We start from the raw sequence: 27,390 nt of genomic DNA on the forward strand, positions 1-27,390 counted from the left end.
CCCCGCCCCGCCTCCGCCAAAAAAAATGTATAATGTGGCGGCAGCCAGCTGGTGCAGTAGATATAGCACCAGCCCTGGAGTCAGGAGAACCTGAGTTCAAATGTGACCTCAGAAACTTACTAACTGTACAATCCTGGGCAAGTCACTTAATCCTGATTGCCTCCAATAGATAAATAGACAGATAGATAGATAAATAGAAGGATAGATAGATAGATAGATAGATGTATCACATGCACTTGTTTTCCCCTGGAGAGTCAGTTGTCAAATGTTTGCCAGCATATTCCTGGCTACACCTCAGTAGTTTGCACAAGGTCATACAGGTAGAAAATGGCTAAGGCAGAATTTGAATTTAGGTCCTCTGACTCCATATCCAGCCGTCTTTCCACTGTATCTATTCATGTTCTCTGTTCCATTAGCTAATTAGCAGTGAAGTAAGGTATATTTTAAAGGCCAACAGCATCCAGCTCTGAATTCTTTGATACAAAACCTAGCTAAGGAAAGACAGGTAAGTTGGAAGGTCCAGAGGAGAACAACTGAATGGTGAAAGTTCCTGTGTCAATGCTATGTGAGTACTGATTAAAGGTACTGAGAATGTTTAGCCTGGAAAAAAAAGGTGTATGTGGGGGTGAGATATGGGGCAGGATGGGGGTGGGGGATATGAGAGATCAACAAAGCATTTATTAAGCACCTAAGCTAAGTGCACAGCCAAGCCCTCGGGCTGGGAACTGAGGCTACAAATACTTAAAAGGCTGTTGGTCACATGGAAAAATGATTCAATTTGTTCTTTTCAGTCCCAGAGGAAAGAGCTAAGAACACTGGATAGGAGTCATAACTGGATAAATTTAGGCTTGATGTCATCACAAATTTCCTAACTATTCTAACTCCCCCTAAGTACAACTGGCTGCCGGGAGAGGTAGTGAGACCCCTCTCAAGCAGAAGTCAGATGACTAGTTGAGGGGTATGTTCCAGTAGATTCTTTCCCACTATGGGTTTGATTGGATGCATTATTGACTAAAAGCCGGAAGGACCTGTGAGGTCATATAACACAACTCCCTCATCTTATACATAAGAAAGCTGAAGACCAGAGAAGTTTAGCAACTTGCTAAAAAGACCACACAGGTGGTAAAGAGGAGTTAGTATTTGAAGTTAGATTATCTGATTCCAGGACAGCTAGGTGGCTCGGTAGATAGAGCACTGGGCCTGGAGTCGGGAAGATCCAAGTTCAAATTTGGCTTCAGACATTTAGTAATTGTGTGATCCTGGGTAAGTCATTTAACCCTCTTAGCCTCGGGTTCCTCATCTGTAAAATGTGCTGGAGAAGGAAACAGCCAACCACTCCAGTATCTTTGCCAAGAAAACCCCAAATGCGGTCACGAAGAGGCAGACACGACTGAATAACAAGTCTCTGCTTCCAGATCCAACACTCCTTCCGTAGCCACTGAAGGTTTCCAACTCTGAAATTCTGTGATTCTAAAAGTAGCGCTTCACCCTTTCCCGTAGGATGAATGAAAACATAAGCTCCAGGAATTGTATTTACTTTGATTATCCATGTGCTTCCTAAATAGCAGCCTACTAAATTTGCACAGCCATTGATAACACAATTTTTGTAGTCTTCAGTACCAAGAGGCTGCATGCCAGCCAATTTATACACATAATGGGATTCCTCAAGTGGGCAAGAGCCCACTGGTCACAAACCTGTTTACAGAACAACCATAATGCCACGTTCCTTTATCAGACTTTGTACCTTATACGTGGGCTGTCTCATTTCAGCCTCACAGAACAGTGGGGCAGGTACCATTCTTATTCCTTATGCCAAGGAAGATCTGAGGTCTAAAAAGTTGCATAAGTAGTTCACCTCCCACAGTTACAGAGTGAATCCCTGCAAAGTTGGGATTAGAACCGAGGTCTTACTCCTAGCTTGGTGCTTTCCTAATGACACCACTCTGATCCTGGTCTTCTAAGATGTCTTGCTACACCTACTTCAGTTGACACTTTCTAGTCCTGTATCTCAGGCCCTAGGCCCCAAGATGTCATAGGGAGAATCTGACAAACTCTTATTGTACTGATGTGCTCATGGGAGAGCATTACTAGGCCACTCTCAGGTAATGTATGAATTTTAGCTGGGCTCTTCTCAAAGTGATACCTACCTTTGCTTTGGTTGACTAACCAATGGTGATGCAAACAGTGGAGATTTCAGGGAGCCTGTAGACCAGAGGGTAAGATATGCGAGGGAGGAAAGAAGGGGATGTGAGACTTTGAGGAACCCTTCAAACACTTCAAAGAAGCAGCCATCCACGAATAGAATGAGCCTTATTACCCCCAGAGGAAAAAGGGAAATCTAAATAATGGGGATGGCTAAAGAAGCAGGAAGATAGAGGAATGGCAGTACAACATGAGTCAAAGAGAAATCAGAGGATTTGGATTTGGATTGAGTCCTAACTCCAAGATGTAGAAGCAACTGGAGCTAGTTCAAACCAGCTCATGAGAGTTGATTATTAAATTTTCAGTGTGAGCATTTACACCTGGGAAATTGGCAGAGGCAACAAATCAGTGCTTGATTTGTTTTGTTGTTGATTGTTTAGATTTAAACATGTGTTAACAACACAGATTGAACTTAAAAGTGTGTGGTACTTTTTTTTTTTTTGAGTTAGTTAAAACATTTACCAGCCCACCCCTGGTTGTCTTAACTCCATCACTTAGAAGTAGGTCTTCTGTGACCGTGGACAAGTCACTTAATCTCTCTGAAACAATTATTTCCTCATCGGTACAATGGGAATAATCCTTGCACCAACTCCCTCAAAGGGTTGCTTGTGAGGCATGTGTTTTGTTAAACCTGAAATCACTTTATAAGTATGAATTGTTCCTCTTCGTTTCTTGACAATCTACTCGGGGATCCTGAATTCTTACTCTTATCCATCTTTCATTAATACAGTTACATAACCCCCTAAGGAATCTGACTCTCGCTTATTTTTCCAGGTTTATTTCACTTTCCTCCCCTCTACACAAGCTACATTCCAGCCCAACTGCCCAACTTGCCATTCCCCAAACTTGGCAATCTATCTTGGGCCTCCAACCACAGGCTTTCTACCATCCTTGGAATGTATTCTTTTCTTACCTCCTGCTCCTGGTTTCCAAGGCCTCTTCAGATCCCCCAGGTGATAGTATTCTCTCCCTCTTCAAATTTTCATGTATATACTTATCAGTTTATATATTGTATCCTTCTAGTAGAAGGGAAACTCCCTGAGGAGAGGGACTTTTTTTCCCTCTATTTTTCCCAATGAAATCCCAGCAACTAATACACTACCTTGGACAAGTAGCCAAATGCTCGTTGGATTGAATTTCCATCCCCATATTTCTCTTAGCCCCAACTCCCAGAACATTTTCCCATGAACCAGTTAACCTTTTGTGTAAATGTGAGTGTAGCAAGGGTGATCTGAAGAAGTCCTGCTTGATTTGGTGAATTCTTCCTAATCCATTATCAAATGGATTATAGGATATGGACTTTTTGTCCTCACAAAGGTAGGCACTTAACATGGAGATGAACATGTGCCTGATCAGCTTGCTGGAATGACACAGGGAAATCTTGATTAGTACCCAGTGATTAGGGTGGGGAGGTTGTGTGTAGAAGATAGGAGATGGGCTCTTGTTGTAGGAATCTATCTCCTTCTTACCTGGTTCTTACCTGGTGTCCATGAATTTGGTTTTTTAATAGTTTGATAATTGTATTTCAATACAACTGATTTCCTTTGTAATCCTATATGTTAGTCAGTTTAAAAACATTATTCTGAGAAGGGGTCACATAGGCTTCAACAGACTTCCAAGAGTCCAAGAACACACAAAAAAAGGATAAGAATAAGGATTCACTCTCTTTGGGAGCTTTCTTCCTTGTAAGGAGCTTTCTTTGCCTTAGACTTCTAGCAAGAGGGAAAGGGATCTTCACTCTTACTAGCAATAGTTAATGTACATGCATACATGTATACTACATGTATAGTGTGCACTACATGGTGGACCACATGTAGCATACACTGCATAGTATAGTCTCAACACCATGAGAGGTGCCCACATATGTGGATAAAGGTACACACCCTATAATCTCAAGTGGATCAGGAGAACTCTTTAATCAAGCAGTTCTCTTGATTCTCCAGGTCACATTAACTCTGATTATTTATCATCCATTAATTATTATTAAGGCAGTTAAGTGACACAGTGGATAGAATGCTGCATTTTGAATGAGGAAGACCTGACTTCTAATTCTTCCTCAGACGCTTACTAGCTAGGTGACCCTGGGAAAGTCACTTAATCTCTCAGTGTCCTCATCTGTAAAATGGGTATAATAATAGTACCTAGTTCCCACAGTTGTTGTGAGGATCCAATAAGATAATATGTAAAGCACTTTGCAAACCTTAGCATTTATATAAAAGCTAGCTATTGTTATTATTATTATCTTCAGATGAAGAGTGAGAGATCAACTCCATCTTGGCACAAAGTCCCTCATGAGACCAGTGAAAGGGAGACTATGACTATCTTTCTAGATAACATGACTCTCAGATAACATGGTCCCATAAATTCAATTTTTTTTTCTAACATCCAGGCTGCAGTTGCTCCAGAGCTTGTCCCTGTAGTTGTTTGGTGCAGAGGGAAGAATGTAGCCTCAGTCAGGCCAAGAGGAGACGTGATGAGGTTGGAAGTCCACAAACAAAGGAATCAGACAGAAAAACACAACTGAGCTTCATCAATCACTTCCCAGCCCCATCATTTTCTTTTCCAGCCGCCTGGGAGCCCCACATTTTTGGGCTCTAAATAATGCAAAAAAAAATTTTCCCATTTCCTAAGAGATTGTCTCAGCGGAATCATTTTTTCCCTCACATGCCGCCTGTTTGCTTCAGAAAATGCTGTCTGTCTGGCCATTGTACTGAAAGAGACCTTTGACTTTCCTCATGATAGCTGTCTCCTCGTCCCAGCTAGCTCTGTGGACTCTGGTCTCTTAGCTCTATAATTTAGAAGAGCTGCATCTGGCTGGCCTCACATCCTTATAGCTGAAGAGACAAGGTCAAGCAAATTGCTGGACCCAGGACTGAGGAGCACAGAGTCAAAGCCTAACCAATCTATCTAGTGAATCTCCATAGGACATTAAGCTGGAAGGGACCTTAAAAATCACCTCTCATCTCCTCCATTTTACAGATGGGGAAACTGAGGCCTCAGAATGGAAAATGACTTATCTGATGTCACGGTGTTAAATGTCGAAGGCAAAAATGACTCAGTCAAGTAATCTTTCTCCTACTATTCCACTACCCCTTAAGTTTTTCACGTTGATTTTCCCAAATTTCCTTCTCTACCTCAGGCTCATTTTATTTCTTGTTTCTGTTCCCCAACCAATGTCATTCCAGTTTAAATGACAAAATTAATGTTCTATGTTCTAAGGCTCTGGGGCAGCTAGGTGATGCAATGGATAGAGCGGTGGTCCTGGAGTCAGGAGGACCTCAGGACCTGGGTTCAAATCCAGTCTCAGACCAGACACTTGACACTTACTAGCTGTGGGACCCTGGGCAGGTCACTTGACCCCAACTGCCTCATCAAAAAAAAAAAAAGAAGAAGAAGACTTGAAATATATTCTAAGGTTCATTCCAGCTCTAACAAGAAGGGAATGAGAGAAAGGGAACAAGTATTTAGTAAGCACATACGGTGTATCAGGCACTATGTTAAGCACTTTATAAATGAAGACAATGAAAGGAATGCTTGGACTTTAAGTCAGGAAGACCTGGGTTCAAATCTTGCCAGCATCCTAATTCCTCTTCCACTTTGAACTGTGGCTGGATTCAAATGCCATACTTAACTTAAAATGTGGGGGTTTGGACTAAATTGCCTTGAAGGTCCTTTCTAGTTCTAAAGTCTATGAACCTCTGGCTAAACTCTAAGCACCAACAGCTATTCCCCAGATGTAAAGATCAAGATTATTTGGGGGGAGCCCCATACTGCTAGAAAATGGCCAGGGAACTTGTTTGGCCCCATTGGGTTCCTCAAGAAATTTCCCTGAGATCTACCCAGGGATCTCACACAGCTTGCATGGGGCCAGGATTGAGATGGCATTCTCTGAGTATCTGGCGCCCTCTAGAGCCTGATCCCCTGAATGAACTCTCCTCCGGGTCATTGGTCTTTCACAGCACCCCCCCCCCCCCCACCCCTCCCGGCCCCTTGACCCCCCCCACCCCCCCCCACCCCCCAGCTATTTCAATTTCCAAAGTTTTTCTTACTTCCTGGGACCATTCGGAGGTCCTCTTTCAGAGAACAGAATCAACCCTCTACTAGGGCAGGACCATATTTTATCTAAACACACAGTAGGGGCTTTATAAATGTTTGTTGAATGAATAGCTAACCCCCGTCCTCTACTTATAGCAACAATAGGGTTGGCACCCACTGGTGTTCTTTTGATAGAGCACTAATACCCCTGGTATAACCTCACTATTTGGAAGTCACTGGAAATCATAGGCTCTGCTAAATACCTACCAGTCTTAGGGACACTAGTTTATAGAAGCCATGTAGCTCCTTTTATCTATTTATTAATTTGTTTATTTTGGGTAGAGGGATACAAGATCTGTGATTCCATTGATTTGAGCAATTTTCAATGAAAAAATTTCCTGTACCAATACAGATCTGTGTCTGCTCTGCAATCGTAGCATGAGAGGGTTGCTTGAGATATTCAAGAGGTTGATTCAATCATGTATCAGAGTTAAGGCTTGAACCCAAGAATTCCTGACTCTGAGGCCACTATTCACTCCACCATGTTACCTCAACCCTTTTATTTTCAGCAGATTCCCCAATTCTTGATAGAAGCAAAGACAATTTGTACTCTCTTAGTCACCTTCTAGCTCACAAATATTTCACTCATTGTGTAAAGACCATGAAGTCTGTCTTCTTAAACCTTTATTATCAGAGTAAGATTTGTGAGATAACACTGGGCTCACTTTTTCTCTGACAAATTTTTGACAAGCTTAGTTTTTGGAAAAAAAAATTTTAAAACAAAACAAAGATTCTTCACCCAGGGCAAATATATATATGGCCATCCACATAGGGAATCTTCACAGCCCTTTCCGTGTTAGAAAAGGGCCTTTACTGTGACTGCCCAGGTGATTAATCAAACAAAGAATGGGGTGGGAGTTGTGTCTGGAGTTGATGTAGCCTGAAATGCCTCCCCCCACCCCCCCCATGTGAAGATATTCTTGAGCACATTTTAAAAGGTTCTCTCTCTAGTACAGTATCTTTCTTGAGCATCACTCCTACTTTTGGACCAATGTCATGCTGACCAAACCCTTGGCTTGACCCTCAACCACAACCTGGATTGGCCAGAATGTCTCTCAGTTCAGTCCTTGGCATCTCCCTATGACTTTGACTGTGTCCTAATGTCACCCCTTGACCCAGCATCCTGTGCTCTGGGGAATGTCTCAGACACACTCCTGAAATACTGGAATCGCAGAAAAGTGTCAGAATTTCTGAGCAGGAAGGGCCCTTAGAGGTCATCTGAAGCAGTCAATCAATCAATGAACATGTATTAAGTACCGGCTATGTGGCTTGAAAGGGAAGCTCAGGAAGAGCTGCTTCCCCTCTGCTCGCCCCCTGCCCCACCCCAGGTCTCATTAAGAGCCTGGTATCATATAGGTTCCTGGTCTTGGGCAGCTTACCCTTTTCCCATGGAAAATGGGAACTTCTGGCAACTGAGGGGTGTTAATACCAAAACCTTGCTTTCCTCATTCCCTGTAGGTACACTCTCTCTCTCTCTCTCTCTCTCTCTCTCTCACACACACACACACACACACACACACACTCACTCACTCATTCATTCATTCATTCACTCACTCATTCATTCACTCACTCACACAAGCTCAGGGTGTGGCACACTGGAGTGTTCTTTCTCCAAAAAAAGGAAGTGGAGATCCAGGTGACTAGGAATGGGGCTGTACAGAGGGTTAAATCTCGATTTGATTCTAGCTTATTCAGATGCAAAATCTTTGACCTTCAGAGACTGGTTCAGTTGTCCCAGGGAGACATTCATCCTTAGAGCGTCAGTCCAAACCAAGAAAATTGTGACCAGAGCCAACCTATATGTACCATACAATTTAGCTCTCATTGTTCTCTCATGGGTGTATCTTATATCCCCCAATAAGATTGATAGCTGGGCCACATTGACAGGGCCACATTGGTTTGTGGCTTCTACAGGGCCTATATTAGCACAGGGCTGAGCAAACCACAGATCCAAAAGAAAGATGTGTGGCCTTGAGGAGGGAGAGAAAGACTAAGTTGGCACCTCTGAAATCCTGGCCTCCATCCTCTGTGGCGAAGGATAAAGCTCAACTCTCAGGCTCACCCCAAAACCAAGAGGGAAAATGGGGGAATCAAGCTGAAAGGAGCCTATCCAATTACCATCTTCACTCTGATAATGGGCAAACCACTGTGGACCACGGGACACGTCAATATCCCACAAAGTGAGGTAAGGATAGTCTTTCCCTGCAGTTTGGTAAAATATTCTGGGGTCATATCATTGTGGTAGAGATTTGGGGTAGTGTTGCTAGGCTGGTGGGGGTTTCTGTCCGCCAGCGGACATGGTTTCCAGTGTCCTGTCATGCTACAGTATAGATTTTGAAAGAGCTCTAGGGATCATCTCATCCAACCCTCTCATTTTACTGAAGAAGAAACTGAGGCCCAGAGTTAAAATGACTAACAAGCCAGGATTCTGTCCATTCTATCTCCCTCTATACCCAGGCAGACATTTAGCATCTGGCTTCTCTCGATCCACAGGTTCTCTTTTGAGGAAACTACTTGGACCCAGACAACATCCCAAGAAACAGAGAAAGATTTCATGAGAAAGAAAGGGAGGAAAAAAAAACACACACCAAAAAAAGACCTTTAAAAACATCAAAACAAAAACAACATAAAAAGAGAAGGCAAAGGCAACAGGTCCACACGAAGGGAAAAGAGAGGACAATCCAGGTAGTGTGTTTAATTGGTGCAACACTGACAACATACAACACAGAGCACCAGGGGAGGGTTTGGGGCAGTTGGGGTGAGGCATGCAATTTGGCCCACACAGGCACCTGTACTATCCAGCATCTATAACATCTGGCAGCCTGTAACAACCAATAGTGGAAACAGCTCACAGCCATGACATCCTCTTTTCATCTTCATCAGACACTCAGACACACACACACACACACACACACACACGCACGCACACACACACGCACGCACACGCACACGCACACGCTTCCAGGCAGAAAGGCATCTCCAGCAGGGAAGAAGGCAGAGACTAGTAAGCAAGCCAACAAAAAAAAAAAGGAAAGAAAAACCCACCACCCCCAGGAAACTTTGCTGCTTTTCAAGAGCCACCTGATTCGTTTCCAAACAAGACAAAACTCCTAAGTGGGGAAACAATGATAATTTATAATGCTCTCTATTTACATGTCACTCTCAACTTTGCAAAGTGTCCACTCCTGTCCATCATCTCATCTCAGTGGACCCCCACAACAACCCTGTGAGGTAGGTGAGACTGGGGTTATGCCTGCCCTTGGACAAACGAGTCACAGAGAGTGGGAGTGACGTGCCTGCCTACAGTCATGCAGAATCTAGTAGGCAAAGCTGGGGCTGGAACCCGAATATTCTGACGCTGTTGCCCTGTGGGGTGAGCTGTCAAAGCTACAAAAGACATCTGTGGAAAATGAGGGGGTTGGCGTAGACGGCCCATGAGGTCCTTTCAGCGCCAGATTTATGAATCTATGATGAGCTTAGGATCCCAAGTCTGATGCCAATGTTAGTTTCCCAAGAAGAGAAGTGGGGAAGAGAATTCATGGCGGGGAAGGGTACCTTGAATTTACCCTGTCTCTAGAAAGCAGAAAACAACCAGGCCTAGTGAGAGCCCATTACTCTGGGGAGGGAGGCTGACCGGGGCTATACAACAGAAGATGGGACCAGCTGCGTTATTCAACAAAAACTTTATTCATTCAAAAATCGATCATTGGAATTATTCTGCAGATATCTTAAAAAAAAGGGCAAGGCTTCAGATCACAGTGACCATAAGCTAATTAATTCCGACATCCCTTGGGGTGAGGGGTGGGGGAAGCGGTAGCAAGTCCAGGGTGGGTTAAGAAGTAGTTGAAAGAGACATTGTAGGAAAACTGGAACCAGAAGCCTAGAGCATTTTTAAACCGAGGCCTCCTTCCCACCCAAACCCTTAGCTTCCTTGTCCATAAAAACAGCAAAAATCACCTGGCTGACCAATTTCTATATCCCTAAGATGAACGGAGAGCCCTGGAAAAGTGGGTGTAGTAACTACTTATTACCACCAGGGAGTGTACATGGGTCTCAGTATCCGGCTCTAAAACTCAGACTCAGTTTTCCTAGGTCAACAGCAGAGGCAGATTTCTGGAAGAAACTGTTTCCAAACCTGGAGTTACTGACCATGAGCACCCACCTCCAAGAACAAGGAGACAGTGTCCCTTTAAGAAAAGACTGACATCTGTCTTATAAGGAAGTTTGCTGTCAAACTTAAAAGCATTTCATAAGGAAGAGATGTCAGTATAAATGACGTGTACATTTGTCTTAACATTATTTGAAATGTTGCATGGTTAAATATTTAATCACTAGAAAATTATGAAATTCTTATAAGTCACCATCAACAAAAGTAGGAAGCAGACATGTTGGGAGGCAAAAGCTGGGACTGGGGCTGAGGATCAGCGGGGGTAGGAGCAGACACAGCAGGGAACAGCTCAGAATCTGAAAATTCTTGTCCCCAGCTAGATTAGATAGAACACATGGTATTGGCTCTTGTCTTCCCCACCTGGGAGGCTCAAGGGAACCTTGAGCCTGGTACCTGGGCATCACTGGAAGAGATGTCTGTCACTTGTGAGCAAAGAGGCCAGGATCCAGAGGAACAGCTCTGAAATGGGTCCAGGCATCATGCAGAAAAAAAACAGTAGAAGTGAAAGGAATTCCTTCAGGGGCTGAGGCGCTAAATAAAGGTTCCTTAAAGGATTTGTGGACCAGGAGACTTGCAAAAGAAAGGATCCAGGCTAAATGGGGGGGAGTGGATGGGGAGGTGGAAGACAATAGGGAAAGACTGGAGTGATGCTTTCTATGGGGATCTGTCATCAAGATGGGCCTTTACTATACAACCTGTAGCAAAGAAATAATGAATGACCTGCATCTCCACCAGCAAGATAAGAATGGGCTTCTTGGAAAGCACTATGCTGCCTTTGTGGCATGTAATTAAGAGCAAGAGGGAAGAGGGCATGGGGAGCCTTCCAGAGACATAATCCACACTACTCATCCTTAATCCTAATGTTCAGGAATATTTTTGATACTCAGCATGCTATAGCATCATCCCCACTTCACAGATAGGGAAACTGAGCTAAAAAAAAAGGAAACAACTTGCTTGGAGTCACTTAAGGAAAGGGCAGCACAACTCTCAAGGCTCCATGTCCTAACTCTGGTACCTCAGGTAGGTCTCACTGGACACAAAAGTGGTCTTATGTAAGAAGGCATGAATGAGATGACCTCCCCCTTCCTCCAAAAAACTACATCTGATGAGCCAAGACACACAGAGTTCCTTCCATAAGAGGGAAGAAGAGGAAAACACAGTATTATTCACAAGAACAATTCAAGAATAGCCATGGAGGCCAACCTTTCTGAATCTTGCCATTCAGAAGCCATATATCTCTATAGATATAGATATATGGCCCTAGTCCCTAAGTAGCCATTGAAAGACTCCAAAAAACTTATCTCAAATTTAGTCTGAGGTGGGACAGAGAGGGGACATTTCCAAAGGAAATCTTAATTCAAATGAAAAATTATTTGTAAAATACTCAGCACAGTGTCTGGCACATAATAGGTGAGGGAAAACAAACATTTCTACCCTTACCACCAATCATAATCCACCCTGGCTAGTTAGTGCTCCCCTTCTGTTTGAAAGAACCAAATCCCAAAGAAAGTCAGATAGATAACCAGCCCTGCCCATCTGCCCCGAGGCATGACTAAGGACTTTAGAGCACAGTAAGGAAAAGACAGACCTAATTCATTAGCTGAGGGTAGAAGGACTTCTCTTAAGCTATGGGGGTAGAAGGACTTCTCTTAAGCTATCAGAGGACCTAGATATTACTGACTGATGGTTACTTCTCTTGCAGAGCTCTGGATTAAGGTACTGAATGGAACAAGAGAAAAGTCACCTCTAGGGAGACTTTAGAGCTTCTTTGGGTCCTGAGACTGTGAGCTCAAATTCCACCTCATAGAACATCAGAGCTCAGACTCATGATACCTTAGAGCTAGAAGATACCTTAGACATTTGTCTAGTCCAACCCCCTCATTCTACTCATGAGGAAACTGAGGCTCAGAGAAAGAAAACAGTTTGTCCAAAATCATACAGAAATGGAACTTGAACCCAGGTCTGATTTCCACTCAGTGGTACTGCCTCTCTGCTTGACACTGGTAATTTGCTATTTCATGTGGTTCTTAACATCTGGTCAGGGAGCCTAAGGGGGGGAAGGTTGGTCCCCTGTACAATCCTCTGGCCCAGCCCAGCTGTCTTTGCCAATTGAAAAAACCCTAGAAGTCTAGCCTTCAGCATTCAGGAGGGAGCAGGAAGAAGTATCTTTCCATAGCTAGCCCAACAAAGGTGCTACCCATGTTAAGAGATGATTATGGGAGATAAGAGAGCTCAAAAATGGGTCAGGAGGAATACAGACTTAAACAACAGTGCCTCCTCAATCTCTGATCCAAGAAATTCCTCAACAAGCCATCTGGTTGAGCTTAAGAAGATTCTTTACCCAGCATCACAGCCAAGAGAAAGGTAAGACAGCTCTTTAGGAAGTAGACAAAGACAGAGAGAAAACTTAACCAGGAAGGTCCTCCTTGGTTTGGAGAGGATAAGGACTCACTCCCTAACTTGCTCATACCCAATACCCTCCCCAAGTATGTTGAGGTTCGTGGGAAGGGAGAACAAGCCTGAGCTGTATAAGAAGAATTTTCGTACTGTTTCCCCAGAGAGGAAGGGAGACCCTTGAAAATACCAGAGAATAAAGCCATGAGATCCCAATGATCCCGCCCTCATTCCCTGGAGTTAAAATAAGAGGTGAAGATCTGGGAAAGGAATCAAAACTAGCTGCAGTTCACACAACAAAACAGCAGTGAGAGGGGGGCATCATGGAGGGGGCAGGAAGGAGAGCCCACAAGACCCCCAAGAAAGAGGACGGTTGGGATTTTGGGGCAGGGGGATAAGTAGCTGTAGGAGAAGCTTTGGGCTTGAGCCGTATGTGGGTTTGAAAACTCTAGATATCAAAAGGAAGACATAGCAGAATGTTTAGATAGGATGAGCAGTCACAAAGTCCAGAATGCCCCTTCCCCAGAAGAGATATCTTTGTCAGAGAAGGGCAGAAGGGACAAGAAACTATGGATAGGGAGAGAGGGATGTGGCCTACAAAATGTCCAAGGTTATCTGCCCACAGTGGGACTAGGGTTTCAGGTACGGGCAGACGTCAACCAAGTCATGCTGGGTACCAGCTGTTTCCAAGGCCAACTCTGTGGTAGTAGGTCAAGGGCAGGGATAGTAGGGGAATAAAAACACAAAGACCAGGATGCTAATTCTTGGGTGATTGACATTAATTGTCACTGCAATAGGACTGAATTTATAAGGCATGCTCCCTACAGGCCAGTCATAATACTTCCCAATCATCTGGCTAAGGGAAAGTGCTAACAGCTGGGAATAGCCAAGCCTCACACATTATCCTCCCTCTTTTAGACTTGAAGGAAAAACAAGATGGCAGGACATTCATCAAACATTAAAGAAAACAGAAAGTTACATGGCATCACCCATGGAACTCTCTGGCTGGTTTTCTGTTTGTCCTTCCCACTAAAAGCTTTGGCAACATTTTCTAGAATATCATGGTTTAGCTATTTTTCTCAACTTCCAGAAAGAGGTTAGAGCTTTCCCCCAAGAGATACAAAGCTGCTGCCTGAATTCAATAGAACGTAAGCCCATGGAGGGCCAGGAATGTTGTTTTTGTCTTCATATTCTCAGGGCCTACCACCCTTGCTCTTAGTAGGAGCTAAATAAATGATTGTCCAATTGAGTCAAATTGATGGGAAACTAACTTTCTGAGCAAGCTTCTTTCCCTATAATTGTTCATCTGCTGGATCCAAGGAAATCTCAGTTCAATAAACATTTAGGTAAGTGTCTACTATGTGTGAGCCAGAGGGGTACAGATATTTAAATTTCTGTGTTTTTCCTCAGGGAAAGAAGGATTGGGGGAGGAGGGAATATACTGAATGGGAAGATTTGGGAATCATTTGCAAGCTTCCCAAAAGAGAGAGGGATACTCAAGTTTTTGGCTAACAGCAGCTCTTCACTCTTCTGTGAATACAATGGATTTCCCCTTCTCTAAGCTCTCCACTAAAAGAATCCATTGAGTTCTTTGCCCAAAACAGTCTTTTTTGGTGCAACCTTTCAAGAAACTCAATTCCTCTAATCTGCCCAAGACACAAAACCAAGAAGCAAGAAAAGGCATCCAGGCCAAATGAAAATCTGAATGCAAAAGCAGCTGGGGTCTCTCTCTGAGCATGAGCATGGCAGTCATGCAGAAGAACGCTGGGGGGAAGGGGGAAGTGGGGGAGAAAGGAAGGAGGATAAGGGAAAGGAGGAAGCAGTGAGGAAGCAAGGGAACCCAGAGAAGCAAGCATCTGGAAGAGAGATGGGTATGTAACCCTTTCAAGAATTTCATCCCTAACCCCAGTTCAAAAACCAAGCACAGTATCTGGGAAAGTATTTTTGGCTTCTTGGCCACTGTGGGCCACCGTCCTCCTGAGCGAGCATGGGGGCGCGCGTGCACATGTAAACGTTTTGCCCCTGGACAGTTGGGGCTCAGACATACCAGACAGCAGCAACAGTTAACAACCAATAAATAAAGATATTGATCATATATATGTATAAAAAAACTCACTTTCCCACAAAAAAAAACACAATACTGATATCACGAAAAATAATAATGATAAAAATTAATAATAATAAATCATCCTAGCCACGCAGGTTGTTCTGCTGCTAAAAGGACTGAATGACAAAAAACATCAATCATCTCCCAAACACATCTGGCCCAATCCAAGAACCAAAGCCATAGCTTCCCAACAATCTTTCCAGCCACCAGTAGGAAGGAAGCTGGAGAATTTTCTGAGTAACCCAGGGCCATCACCATTTTTCAGTCTACATTTTCTAGAACAGAAGGGCATTTTTAAAAATGTCTGTTCTAAATAAAAAATAAAAGCATGGGCATGAGAGAGAAAACAATGAGGCTCTTCTGTGATGCAGTAGGTGTCCTTGTTGTGCAGATAATCGCCGCTGTTTTTCCTCCGACAAGCAGAAGTTGGCAAATGGAGACAGTGACTTCAGGGCACAGTAAGGGGATGCGGAGGGTGAGAAGGAATGGGGGAATGGGACCTCACATTTCGTGTGCAGCCCTGCTGTGCGTAAAGGAAGGCTGGAGAGAGACAAGTGGACGAGCTTCATTACTGAGGTGGTCTGATGGCACAGAGGGAGGCAGGCAGTCTGCAGGCATCTGAAAAGGAGAGTGTAATGAAGACAGGGTTAAGAAGGCACCTAGCTGCATCATGGGCTGCTGAAGTGGGTTGCGGTGTCTGTCTCCCCTTCAGGAAGAGAAGAAACTAATTCTATTGTTGAGTAAGGGCCTGCTAACTCACCTAGCCCACTATATCTAGCTTGCCCCAAACTAGCCCATGCCATCACTTCCCATTTAGATACCCACTTGGATTATCCTGCCATCTGCCTCAAAATTGCCCTGAAATCATGACCCCAGGCCCTGGGGTCAGTGAATCTATTCAGCTTTGGAACTCACACCTAGGGACTGAGCTGTCTTGCTTTGTAAGTAGAAAATGCAAACTCACCTGTGCTACCATATCCCATCTGAGCCATCTTGTGGTCTGGGCCAACCCCAGCCCTATACCCCTGCCCTAATCCCAGCTTTCCCCCAACTGCCCTGGGAGTGATAATCAACTCAACATTACCACTGCTTCTAGAAAAGGCATGTCAAGTGTATTTTTGGACATTGCCAATGTGGGAATTTGTTTTGCTTGACGATGTATATTTGTTACATCGGTAGTAAGGGAGAGAAAGAAAATTGATTTTTGTTCAATGAAAAAAAAATTAATTGTTAAAAAGTCATGTTGTTTGGTTGCCCTATAGGTCAGTTCACCACCCATCCCTGTTATCCCAAAGACTAAGATTCCTTTCTCTACCACTCCCCAATATGTGCTATCTCACCCATTAGAATGTAAGAATGTAAACTTTTTTTTTTTTTTTTTTGGTTAGGCAATGGGGTTAAGTGACTTGCCCAGGGTCACACAGCTAGTAAGTGTTACGTGTCTGAGGCCAGATTTGAATTCAGGTCCTCCTGAAACCAGGGCGGGAGCTCTATGCACTGCACCACCTAGCTGCCCCAGAATATAAACTTCTTGAGGGCAGGGGACCTTCTCATTTTTGTATTTGTATTCTCAGCTTAGCATGGTGCCTAGCACATAGAAAGCACTTAATGAATATTTTTTCCCATGTCTGGGACTCTCTTCCCTCTCATCGCCATTTTCTCGCTTCCCTGACTTCCTTCAGGTCTCAGCTACAATCCTACCTTCTGCAAAAAGTCTTTCCAAGCCCTCCTTAATCTTAGTGCCTTCCCACTCTGAGACAACGATCAGCTTATCCTGTCTACATCATGTTTGTACATAGTTGTTTGTATGTTGTCTTCCCTATGAGACTGTGCAGAAAGCTGCTTTTTACGTTTCTTTTTATCTCCAGCACTTAGATCAGCACCTGGAACATAGTAGGTGCTTAATAAATGCTTGTTGACTGAGCGTTGAATGGATGAAGGAAACAGTCAGTAAGCATTTATTAAGTACCACTAATTGCCAGGCACTGTGCTAAGTGCTGGAGATAAAAAGAAAGACAAAAGACAGCCCTGTTCTCAAGGACTTCAGCCCAATGGGAGAGGCAACATGAAAACACAAATGTATAAACAAGATATATACAGAATAGATTGGAAATAATCAACAGAAGGAAAGGATTAGTATTAAGGGATATCAGGAAAGGCTTCCCTTAGAAGATGGAATTTTAGCTGGGACTTGCAGCATAGCCAGGAGGTAGAAATGAGGGGGGAGAATATTTCTGGCATGGGGAACAGCCAGTGAAAATTCTCAGAGTCAAAAAGTGGAATATCTTATCCCAAAAATAGCAAGAGGCCAGTGTCACTAGATGGAAGAATCCATGATAGGGAGTAAAATTTAAGAAAATTGGAAAGGGAGGAGGAGACCAGGTTGTGAAGGGTTTGAATACCAAACGGGTTTTTATATGTTAACCTGGAGGTGATAGGGAACCACAAGATAAGGGAATATAGATCTGCACTTTGGGAAGATGAATTTTACAGCTGAGTGGTAGATGGACCAGAGTGGGGAGAGATTTAAGGTAGGAAGACACACCTGCAGGCCATTGCAATCATATACATATAAAGTGATGAGGACTTCTACCAGGGTAGTAGCAGTGTCAGAGGAGAGAAAGGGGGGTATACAAGAGATTTTTTTCTTATCTTTTTTTTCCAAGAGATATTTTTGAAGGCATTTATTCTTCCATTCATTCATATAGTCCTGGGTGGTTTAGACACAGGGACATAGGGGTCCTTAAAGGCATAAAATTGGACCAAATAACCTGGAGGAGCCTCCTAGCTACAAAATTCTAGAAGGAGAGGTGGGAAGGATTCCCAGGTTCCAATACGATCATCAAAAAACCCAGCTTATTCTGCTCACAAGTGGTACTTTGCCAGTACACAAGCATACCCTTGCCAGATAAGGAATTTAGATTTAAGAACGGGAGAAGGGAGAGGATGCTAGACTAAATGTTAATCTCACTTACTCCACAGTCTGTGTCTCTTCTTAGAAAAGAGTGGAGTGGGAGTTTGATAAAGTACTGGGCAGCAATCTGTAGACTGTCATTTGTTTTCCCTGATGCACTATGTGTATGACACATAGTGAGAGCTTAATGAAGCTTGTTGCCTGCCTATCTTTTTGATCTTTCCGCAAACACACCAGTTCCCCTCTTCTTGATTCTATATGTTAAGAGTGTTCTTGGTGGTCTTTTCAAAGGGGGAATCCACCCAAAAACTCATTAGGCCTTGTTTTGCCCCATTATCAGGGTGCAAAATTAAATCACCTGCACAGCCTTCTGTTGTGTATTTCTAAACGGAAATATGTACCAATGGATTATGATGGTGATGAAAAAGGTCAAAGAAGAGGTCAAGAAGAAAAAGAAATGAAAAAGGAGCAGGAAGAAAAAGAAGGGGGAGAAATGGGGGAGAAAAAGAGGTAGAGAAAGAAAAGGAAGAGGAAAAGAAAGGGAGGAAGAAGAGGAAACGGAAGGGGAAGAAGGGAAAGGAAATAAGGAAGAAAAAATAGAATAGGAAGATGGGAAAGAAAAGAAATGAGGGAAAGTGGAAGAGAAAGGTGAAAAGAAAATGGGAATTAAAGGAAGAGTCAGAAAAAGGAGAAGAGAAAAAAGTACAAAAAAATGAAGAGGGGAGAAAAAAAGGAAAAGGAAGGAACCAAGACAACAATTTATGTAGTAACAGCAAAATTGCAAACAGAAATAACTTTGAGAGACTTCAAAACTCTGATTAACAAACTCAATGACCAACCACAACTCCAGAGAAACCATGATACCACCTACCTTACAGGTGATAGACTCAAGGGGACAGAATATATATATTTATGTATGTATGGATGGATATATTTGTTCTCATGTCCAACTCTTTGTAACCCCATTTGGGGTTTTCTTGGCAGACATACTAGAGTGGTTTGCCGTTTCCTTCTCCAGTGTGTCCCCATTTTACAGGTGAGGAACTGAGGCTAAGACTTACCCCTTAAGGGTCACACAGCTAGTTAAGTGTATGAGGCCAGATATGAACTCAAGAAGATGAGTCTTCCTAACTTTAGGCCTGGTACTCTATTCACTGTGCTACCTAGCTGCGATCTATCTATCTATGTGTATATGTATATGTGTGCATATATATAGTGCAATAGTACATGACTAGTGTAGGATTTTTTTATTTGCTTGACTATACATACATATTTGTTATTTCTTTTCCTTTTTTTCAATATTTGAAGGGTGGAGGAAGAGGCAACATGAAAACACAAATATATAAACAAGATATATACAGAATAGACTGGAAATAATCAACAGAAGGAAAGGCCTTGTTTTGCCCTATTACGGTTGTTCACTGAAAAAAATTAAATTAATTTTTAAGGGACAGAGGAAGCGAAAGAGGAAAAAAAATCTATCCCCATAGCAAATGACTATACAATATTATTATACTGAATTTACATTCTATCTACCTGAATAATCAAAAGAAAATAATGATACTCATGTGAGCTGGGAAGGAGGCCTTTGCAACTTAACTAATGCTAGGCATTAAACTCATTATTGAAAGATGGGATAGGTAACATCCTGACCTCTCTTCAATCCACAGTGTCTTGGGTGTTTATTTCCTTTCTACTAGGGGAAGAATCAGGGTCCAGATGATCTGTGCCTGAGCTTTTGTTCTTCTCTTTCCAGTGCATAATGATCCTGGGCCCCTGATCCAAGGTTGCCTCTGTGGCCCATACTTACCCCTGGTCTGGCCTTAGGACTATACAAGCCCATCGTAGAGGGACAGTGCCTGGACAATGGAGGGGTCAGCCTTTGAGCCCTCCTGAAACTCCTGCAGTGTCAGCTTTCCATCTGAATTCTGGAAGGAGAGATGAAGAGGTTGGAGTTTTCCATGTCTAAACCCCACCCAACCCCAGCTACCCAACTTGGGACAGGTCGGGGGAGGGGTCCATAGCCTTTTCTATGTCATGGACCCTTTGGCATTCTGGTGAAGCCTATGGACTCCTCAGAATAATGTTTTTAAATAATTGAAGGAAATGCCAAATTGCATTTAGAGATTAATTTTAAAAAATAAAGATGTAATTTTTCTTCCAGCCAAGTTCACAGACCGCCAGAAATCTACTCATGGACCCCAGATTAAGAATCACTTGTCTTGGATCTGTCAACCAGATTAATACTCAGGTCCTCTTGTCTCAGATCAGGGGTCAGAGGCTCCTTCAGACACCAGATCATTCACATTCAGAGATGAAAAAGTCAGTCATTCCTTAACTCTTCATACAAATAAACGAACTGAATAATTCCAAACAATGGCTAAAATCCAAATCATTTCTATTCAGCTTGGGGATGAATGTTTTAGGTGATTATCTTTTCCTGGTAGATTCTGTTTCCTGAACATGAATTTGCATTCCCTAAACCTGATGGTGAGTAGGTGGTACTCAGACCTGCCCTGGAGGATGGGGAGGGAGGAGAAGGGGGGAAGCCAGGATAGTAACAGAAGTTTCTGTGGCTAATCCACAGAGGGAGTTATTTGGGTCTGCTATTCCCAGCCCTGTGGTTTTCCCTGCTCTCATCAACTCAGCAATCCATAGAATATTAAAGCTGAAACAATCCAACCTGTTTACTTTATAGGTGGGGAAACTCCAGTGACCCAGAGAAAACATTCTGGTGCTCTTCCTAATAAACTGTGGGGTCAGGCTCGAGATGCAAGAGCTTAGGGTCACTGGTGGTTGTAAGGAAGGAGAGGAAATGCAAGGGAGAGAGAAAGGAAAAGAAGCGGATCATAGTAGGAAAAAAATGAGCCTTGGTTCAGATGTAGGAGACCAGCGTTCAAATCCTGGCTCCACTGTTGTTGTTATGCAGTCATCTCAGTCATGTCTGACTCTTTGTGACACCATTTGGAATTTTCTTGCCAAAGATACTGGAGTAGTTTTCCCTTTCCTTCTCCAGCTCATTTTACAGATGAGGAAACTGAGGCAAACAGGGTTAAGTGGCTTGCCCAGGGTCAGACAACTAGTGAGTATCTCAGGGCAGATTTGAACTCCGAAGATGAGTCTTCCTGATTCCAGGCCCAGTGCTCTGTGCACTATGGGGTCACCTAGCTGCCCCCCAACCCGCTGGCTTCACTACTTACCGTCTCTGTGACCCTGGTCAATTCTTTCTAAGTCTCAGTTTCTTCAGTTATAAATTGAAGGGGTTAAATAACATACAAACTGTGATTCCCTTCTAGCTCTAAATCTATGAAACTCGGAGTTGCTTTGCACACGTAATTCAGGGGGAATATGCAAAGAGGTAGGCAAATATAGATGATGTCCTCCCTCTCTTTCCTTAATACCTTGCTTTGGCCGCTTCCCTCCAATAAGGACACACTGAATTCTGTCAATGCATGACTCAAGTCTTCAGGTGAATATTACTGTTTTTCCCATCCTCCTCCCTGACGTGGAGTAAAACTTTTCACCAGGCACCAAAGGATTGAGGAGAACGCAATCTCCCACCTCAACCATCTCACCTTGTCCATCATGGCAAAGATCCGATCCACCCTCTTTTCTGGGGTGTTCTCCTCCTCTGGAAGCTCCACGGTGTTACCCTAACAGGAAAGCGATAAGCACAGTAGGGCTAAATATTGTCCCCTGACCCTATTCTGCCTTGGCTCCTATCCAAGTTGCTCTTTACAGTCATGGCTAAGCAGCAAGAGATGCTATTAGCTTCTTTTTCAGCTGAGTACCCAAGAGTCATTGAGCCCCATGCAACCTTAGAGACCATGTAATCCAACCCTCACCTGAGCAAAACAGAGACCAACTGGGGAAGCATCACTTACCCAAGGTCATCAAGCAAGGGGGGCAAGTCTTCTGCCTCTGAATTCAGTGCTATCTTTCTCACACCGCACCACCACCGCCCAGCTCCAGGGTATCCACTATGCCAGCATTCCCCTCTCCCACCTCGGCACCTACCCCCACTATTCTTATTTTTGGATACACATACACAACACACATTTTCTGGACTATACCCTCCCCCAACCAAGTTTCTCCACCTCCTGGGAGATCTTTGGTTTCTACCTCTCCAGATGGTGAATCACATAACAATTACAGACAGTTAGAGAGGGGAAGAGAGGGTCCTATTTTTCTGAAAGTCTCCCCATATGAGATGTCACTTATTATGTGAACAAAATCCATCCCTTCTCTAAATCGTCTCCTTGGGCTTCTCACCACCTACATGCCCGACCCATCCCACGACCAAACCCTCCTTACCACCATCTGGTAAATGGCATCTACAATGTCCAGCATCTCATTCCTTGTGATGTAGCCATCATTATCCAAGTCATACAGCTTGAATGCCCCTGAAATTGGAGACACTGTTCATCATCCCTAGGATCTCTCTCATCCCTTCTCTCTAGCAAAAGTGAAAGCAAATTGAATATATAATCAATTCCCCTTGCCCCCACCCATATCAGGGAGATAAAGGTGGGGAGAGAGCCCATTTATTCCCCATCTTAAAGAGAGGGAAACTGATCCCTGGGAGAACGGAGCAGGGCTCGTGCTGAACCACCCAGCCTGTCAGCATCAGGAGCAGCGCACCTAAAGTCAGACCTGGCTCCCAATCTCACTTTCTCCTTTGAGGGGACCCTAGGATTCCATACCCAGAGAATGTATTGCACACTAGCTGTTCTCCCAGAGATCACAAGATAATATCGAGAGCCAGGAAGAACCTTGAAGGTCATCAAGTCCAATTGCCTCATATTACAGAGGAAGAAACTGAGACTTCGGGAGGTTAAATGAGTTAGCCAGGGTCACAGAATGAGTATGTGTCAGCAGTGGGATTTGAATCTGGGTCTTCCTAATTCTATCTGCTATACTCCTTAGCTGCCTCTTATAGCCAGGGGATTCAACTTGCCCTTCTTTTGGGTCCTTTAGCCTGGAAGGTCCTCTGTTCTCTAGCTATCAAAATCCTTCCATGCCTCTGGACTTACTTAAGCTTCTCCAATAAGCCTTCCTTGGCCAGTCCAGCCCCTAGGGATGTTTCCCTCCTCTGAACTCCACATAGAATACTTTGCTGTCGAATTACTCAATGGCATTTGGTACAGAGAGTTGTCCGTTATTTTTTTGGGTGTATAAATCTTCTCTCTCCTCCTACACGGTATGCCCTGTGAAGACCTGAGTCCGTCTATTCTTCTCAATATTTCCGCTTGGTAGCCAGCACAGATATGTACACATCAAAGGGTCCCCAAATGAATGATTAACTGATAGAAAAGGAACTTACATCTTAGCTTCTCATCCAAGGTCCCCCGAGAGGTCACCGAGAGTGCTTGGATGAACTCCGAGAACTCTATCCTCCCATCCTGACAAGAGAAGGCATTACACATTCATCAGTTGAGCTTTCTCAGTCTGATGGAGGGAAAGCCAAGAAAGTGAGAGTTGGGGAGGGAAAGAAGAGAAAGAGGATGGAAGAAAAGAGATAAAAGGATGAAGGGAGAAGAAGCTGAAGAAGGGGGTGAATGAGTGTGATGGAATGAATATGCATACAGACATCCCAGTCACCATGGGCCAGTAACATAGAGTAATCTCCCTCAGCTTAGAATTACAGAATCTTAGATTTAGAAGAGATTTTAGAGATAATCTGGACAGGTAGGCGGTGAAGTGGATAGAGTACCGGCCTGGTCTTCCTGAGTTCAAATCTGGCCTCAGACACTTACTTACTAGCTATGTGACCCTGGGCAAGTCACTTAACCCTATTTGCCTCCATTTCCTCACCCATAAAATGAGCTGGAGAAGGAAATGGCAAACCACTTCAGTATCTTTTTTTAGAAAAATCCAAATAGGGTCAAAAAGAATTGGACATGACTGAAAAACAACTGAACAACAACAACAAAATAATCTAATCTAATCCAACTCCACCATTTTACAAATGGGAATACTGAAGCTCAGAGAGGGAAAAGGTCACACAGCCAACTGATCACAGAGCCAGGCCTAGAACCCTGACCCACCTGACTCTCAGTCACGTATAAGTGCTAGGGAAGAATCCCTCAATGATCTGTCAGAGCTGTGAGTAATGGCCCTGGCCAGGAATGGTGAGCTGCTCTTGGGTCACTGCCTGGCAAGCTTAGCTCCGAGGCACAGACTGAGAGTACTCAAAGGACTCCATGATCCAATAAGGCCAGATGCCCAGCAGAGGGGCACCAGTAAAAATGAAAAAGGACAGAATAACACTCAGGCCCAGGACTCAATAAAAAAGTATGAAATGAGAGGAGAAAGGATTATGAAATAAAAAGGGGACTCTGGGAAAGAAAAGAACCAGTGGTAGCATGGGGAATCTGGAGTGAGGAAGGTTTGCATTCCAACCCATCTAGTCAGATCCATCCTCAAACAGAAATCTCCTCTACAACATCCCCAACAAGTAGTCATCTAGCCTTTGCTTGAAGACCCAACTTAGGGGAACTCACCACCTCATGAGGCAACCTATTCTACTTTTAGATAGCTCTAATCGTTAGGAAGTTTTTCCTTACTTCAATGCCTACATCTATCTGCTTCTCATACCCAGAGAAGGGAAAGTTCAGGGGTGGTTGTGTGTGTATGTGTGTGTCTTCCCCACTAAGGCAAGTTAGCAGTGAGAGAGTAGGTGTTGAGTTAGCATTTTAGGAGGAGATGAAGCTGCGGAGCCTGGTGGTGAGGGGGAGGTGGCTCCTGGGACCTTGGGGGCTGGCATAGCACCATCAATCACTAACTCACTTTGTTTTCATCAAAGACGTTGAAAACAAACGTAGCAAACTTGGTGGGGTCACCAAAGGGGAAGAACTGTTTGTAGATCTTCTGGAATCCTGCAGCATCCAACTGGCCACTGGGACAGTCCTTGATGAAGCCTTTATACCTGAGGAAGGAAGGGGAGAAAGGTGATGAACAAGACCCTTACATCACCCTCCAGTAAGGAACCCCATAACCCCAGCACCTGAGAAAGAGAGTATATGATAACAAGTGGCCTGAACCCTAGCTTCTTTTTTTTTTAATTTTCACATTAGTCAAGTTTTAAGGAAGAATTAGAACCAATAGAAGGAACCACAAGAAAGAGGAAACAAAACGAAACAGAAGGAAAAAAAAAAAAGAGCAAATAATATGCTTCAATCTGCATTCAATCTCCACAGTTCTTTCTCTGGATGTGGATAGCATTTCCTATCATCAGTCTTTTGGAGATGTCTTAGATCCTTGCATTGCTGAGAAGAGCTAAGTCTCTCAAAGTTAGTTATCACACAACGTGGCTGTTACTGTGTACAACGTTCTCCTGGTACTGCTCACTTCATTCAGCATCAGTCTATACAAGTCTTTCCAGGTTTTTCTGAAGTCCACCCACTCATCATTTCTTATAGCACAACAGTATTCCATTACATTCATATGCCACAACTTGTTCAACCATTCCCCAATTGATGGGCATTGCCTCAATTTCCAATTCTTTGCCACCTCAAAAAGAGCTGCTGTAAATATTTTTGTACATGTGGGTCCTTTTTCCATTTGTATGATCTCTTTGGGATACAGTCCTAGAAGTGCTATTGCTGGGTCAAAGGGTATGCACATTTTTACAGCCCTTTGGACATAGTTCTAAATTACTCTCCAAAATGGTTGGATCATGAACTTCAGCTTCTTGTCTTGGATCTGCTACTTGCTATCTCTATGTCCTCCAACATCTTAGGCATCCCTCATCTGTTCCTCAGTTTCCCAGTTTCTAAAATGAAGGGATTAACTGAGACGAACTCTGACATTCTTTCAGCTTACATTCTATATTCTAACCTCCTTCTCAATTCTGACGTCCTATGTCTTAAAAGTCCCTCCCAGCTCCCATGTTCCAGGTTTTGTATTCTAAGCTTCCTCCCTCCAAGCTCCTTCTGTATTCCTATGTCTAAGTCTCTTCCAGTTGTGCCATTCAGTGCTCTAAGATCCTTTCCAGCTTTGGGATCCTAGGATTCTCGTACCACCTGGCCTTTGTATATTATCTACTTTTCATTATAAAAAATGCGTTTGTATCTGTTCTTTCATTTTAACCTCATAACAACTCTGGCAGATAAGTAAGGCAAAACTTGGACAATAGAAGAAATTGAGGCACAAAGAACAACTTATCCAAGTTGGACAGCTAGCTAGTGATAGAGCTGGGACTGGAACCCAAGTCTCAACTCCTCTAAACCAATACATTCCTATCACCAAATCCTAGATTTAGAAGCAAAAGAAAAAAAATTTAATTTTACACCCCCTATCAGTAATAATAGTTTTATCATTATCATTATTATTCCCCTAGTAGATATGCTGGGATAGCGTTGGGAGGGTGATTTTCCCAACGGCATCTGCATAGCTGCTGTGGGAGAACAGAGGTTATAACTGCCCTGGAGAGCCAATGCCTGCCTTAAGAAGGTTGGGAGCTTGCAAAGATGCTGGAGGAGAGAGGGTAGGGGGGCACTGGACTGTAACAAGTGAAGGTAGAAGTATAGCTTGTATTGTAGACAAGCTCCATGATAGGCTGTTGCAGGAAGGGTGGGCTGCAACCCATCTCCCCACCCTCACAAATTCCTTGGGGTTATATCATGGCCTATACTATGAAGACCACTTCCCTAGACCACAAAGGCATTTATAGAAGGTAATGACTTTCTCCTTTCTCTTTCTTTAATAATCCCCTCACATTCCCTCAGGGTTCTGCAGCCAGCAAGCTCCAATAAGAAGATTGATACCACGGGTAGGTGGAGTCCATATGGTACTAGCAGCTGGTACAGACCCACATGCCTGCTCTGATCACTCACCCCCTGCTCCCCTCCACCCCCACACACATACAGCTACCAGGGTGGGGGGATGGGGTGGCATATTTCCCATCACCACCAGGGGAAATCTGTCTCTGGAAAACATAGCACGAATTCTCAGCTGGTGGCAGGTGGCAGGATGGAGGCTGATACTCCTCAGGCCCTTGAATGAGGTTGCCAATGGGTAGAGATGACCCCTGTGATAACCCACTCACCCTCCATCATTACTGCCATGGGGGCCTGGCAAGAAGTACCAGAGGAACCCAGAGTAGCCTCCCCAGAATGTCAGAGGCCTGTTTCCCTTTTCTCCTACACCTCCAAGTCACTCTCAGATACCTGGGGATCAAAGAACGAATGCCTCTGTCAAAAAGGGCCTGGCTTTCTGAAATTGGCAGACATGTTCTTGAGCTGTGTATAAATCTACAAATCCAATTAAAACACTTACTTGCACTCAATTATATTGCGTCTTGTATCATTCTCTAAGAACTACACATTTGAGATGTCTCCCAATTAAACTGGAAGCACCTCAAGAACAAAGACTGTCTCTTCTTTGGTTACTGATAATGGCCAACTCAAGGTTGAACACAAAGTAAGTGCTTAGTACATATTTGTTCACATTAATTAAAACACACACACACACACACACACACACACACACACACACACACACACACAC

General features: G+C 43.7%; 1 protein-coding gene across 1 annotated transcript in view; it reads right to left on the bottom strand.

Annotated features, from left to right (window-relative positions):
* Positions 1-12,356: 12,356 nt before the first annotated feature.
* The window catches only part of NCS1 (neuronal calcium sensor 1), a 91,008-nt gene continuing 75,974 nt past the window's right edge, over positions 12,357-27,390 (bottom strand). The window contains exons 3-8 of the mRNA XM_027869672.1: positions 24,670-24,808; positions 23,204-23,282; positions 22,195-22,283; positions 21,456-21,533; positions 19,691-19,808; positions 12,357-15,584 (exon numbers count right to left, since the gene is read on the bottom strand). Of these exons, the coding sequence (XP_027725473.1) occupies positions 19,710-19,808; positions 21,456-21,533; positions 22,195-22,283; positions 23,204-23,282; positions 24,670-24,808 (484 nt within the window). The 3' untranslated portion in view covers positions 12,357-15,584; positions 19,691-19,709. The remainder of the gene's footprint in view (positions 15,585-19,690; positions 19,809-21,455; positions 21,534-22,194; positions 22,284-23,203; positions 23,283-24,669; positions 24,809-27,390) is intronic.

Source organism: Vombatus ursinus, unplaced genomic scaffold (genome assembly GCF_900497805.2).
Source record: "Vombatus ursinus unplaced genomic scaffold, bare-nosed wombat genome assembly UNPS02014793.1, whole genome shotgun sequence".
NCBI lineage: Eukaryota > Metazoa > Chordata > Mammalia > Diprotodontia > Vombatidae > Vombatus > Vombatus ursinus.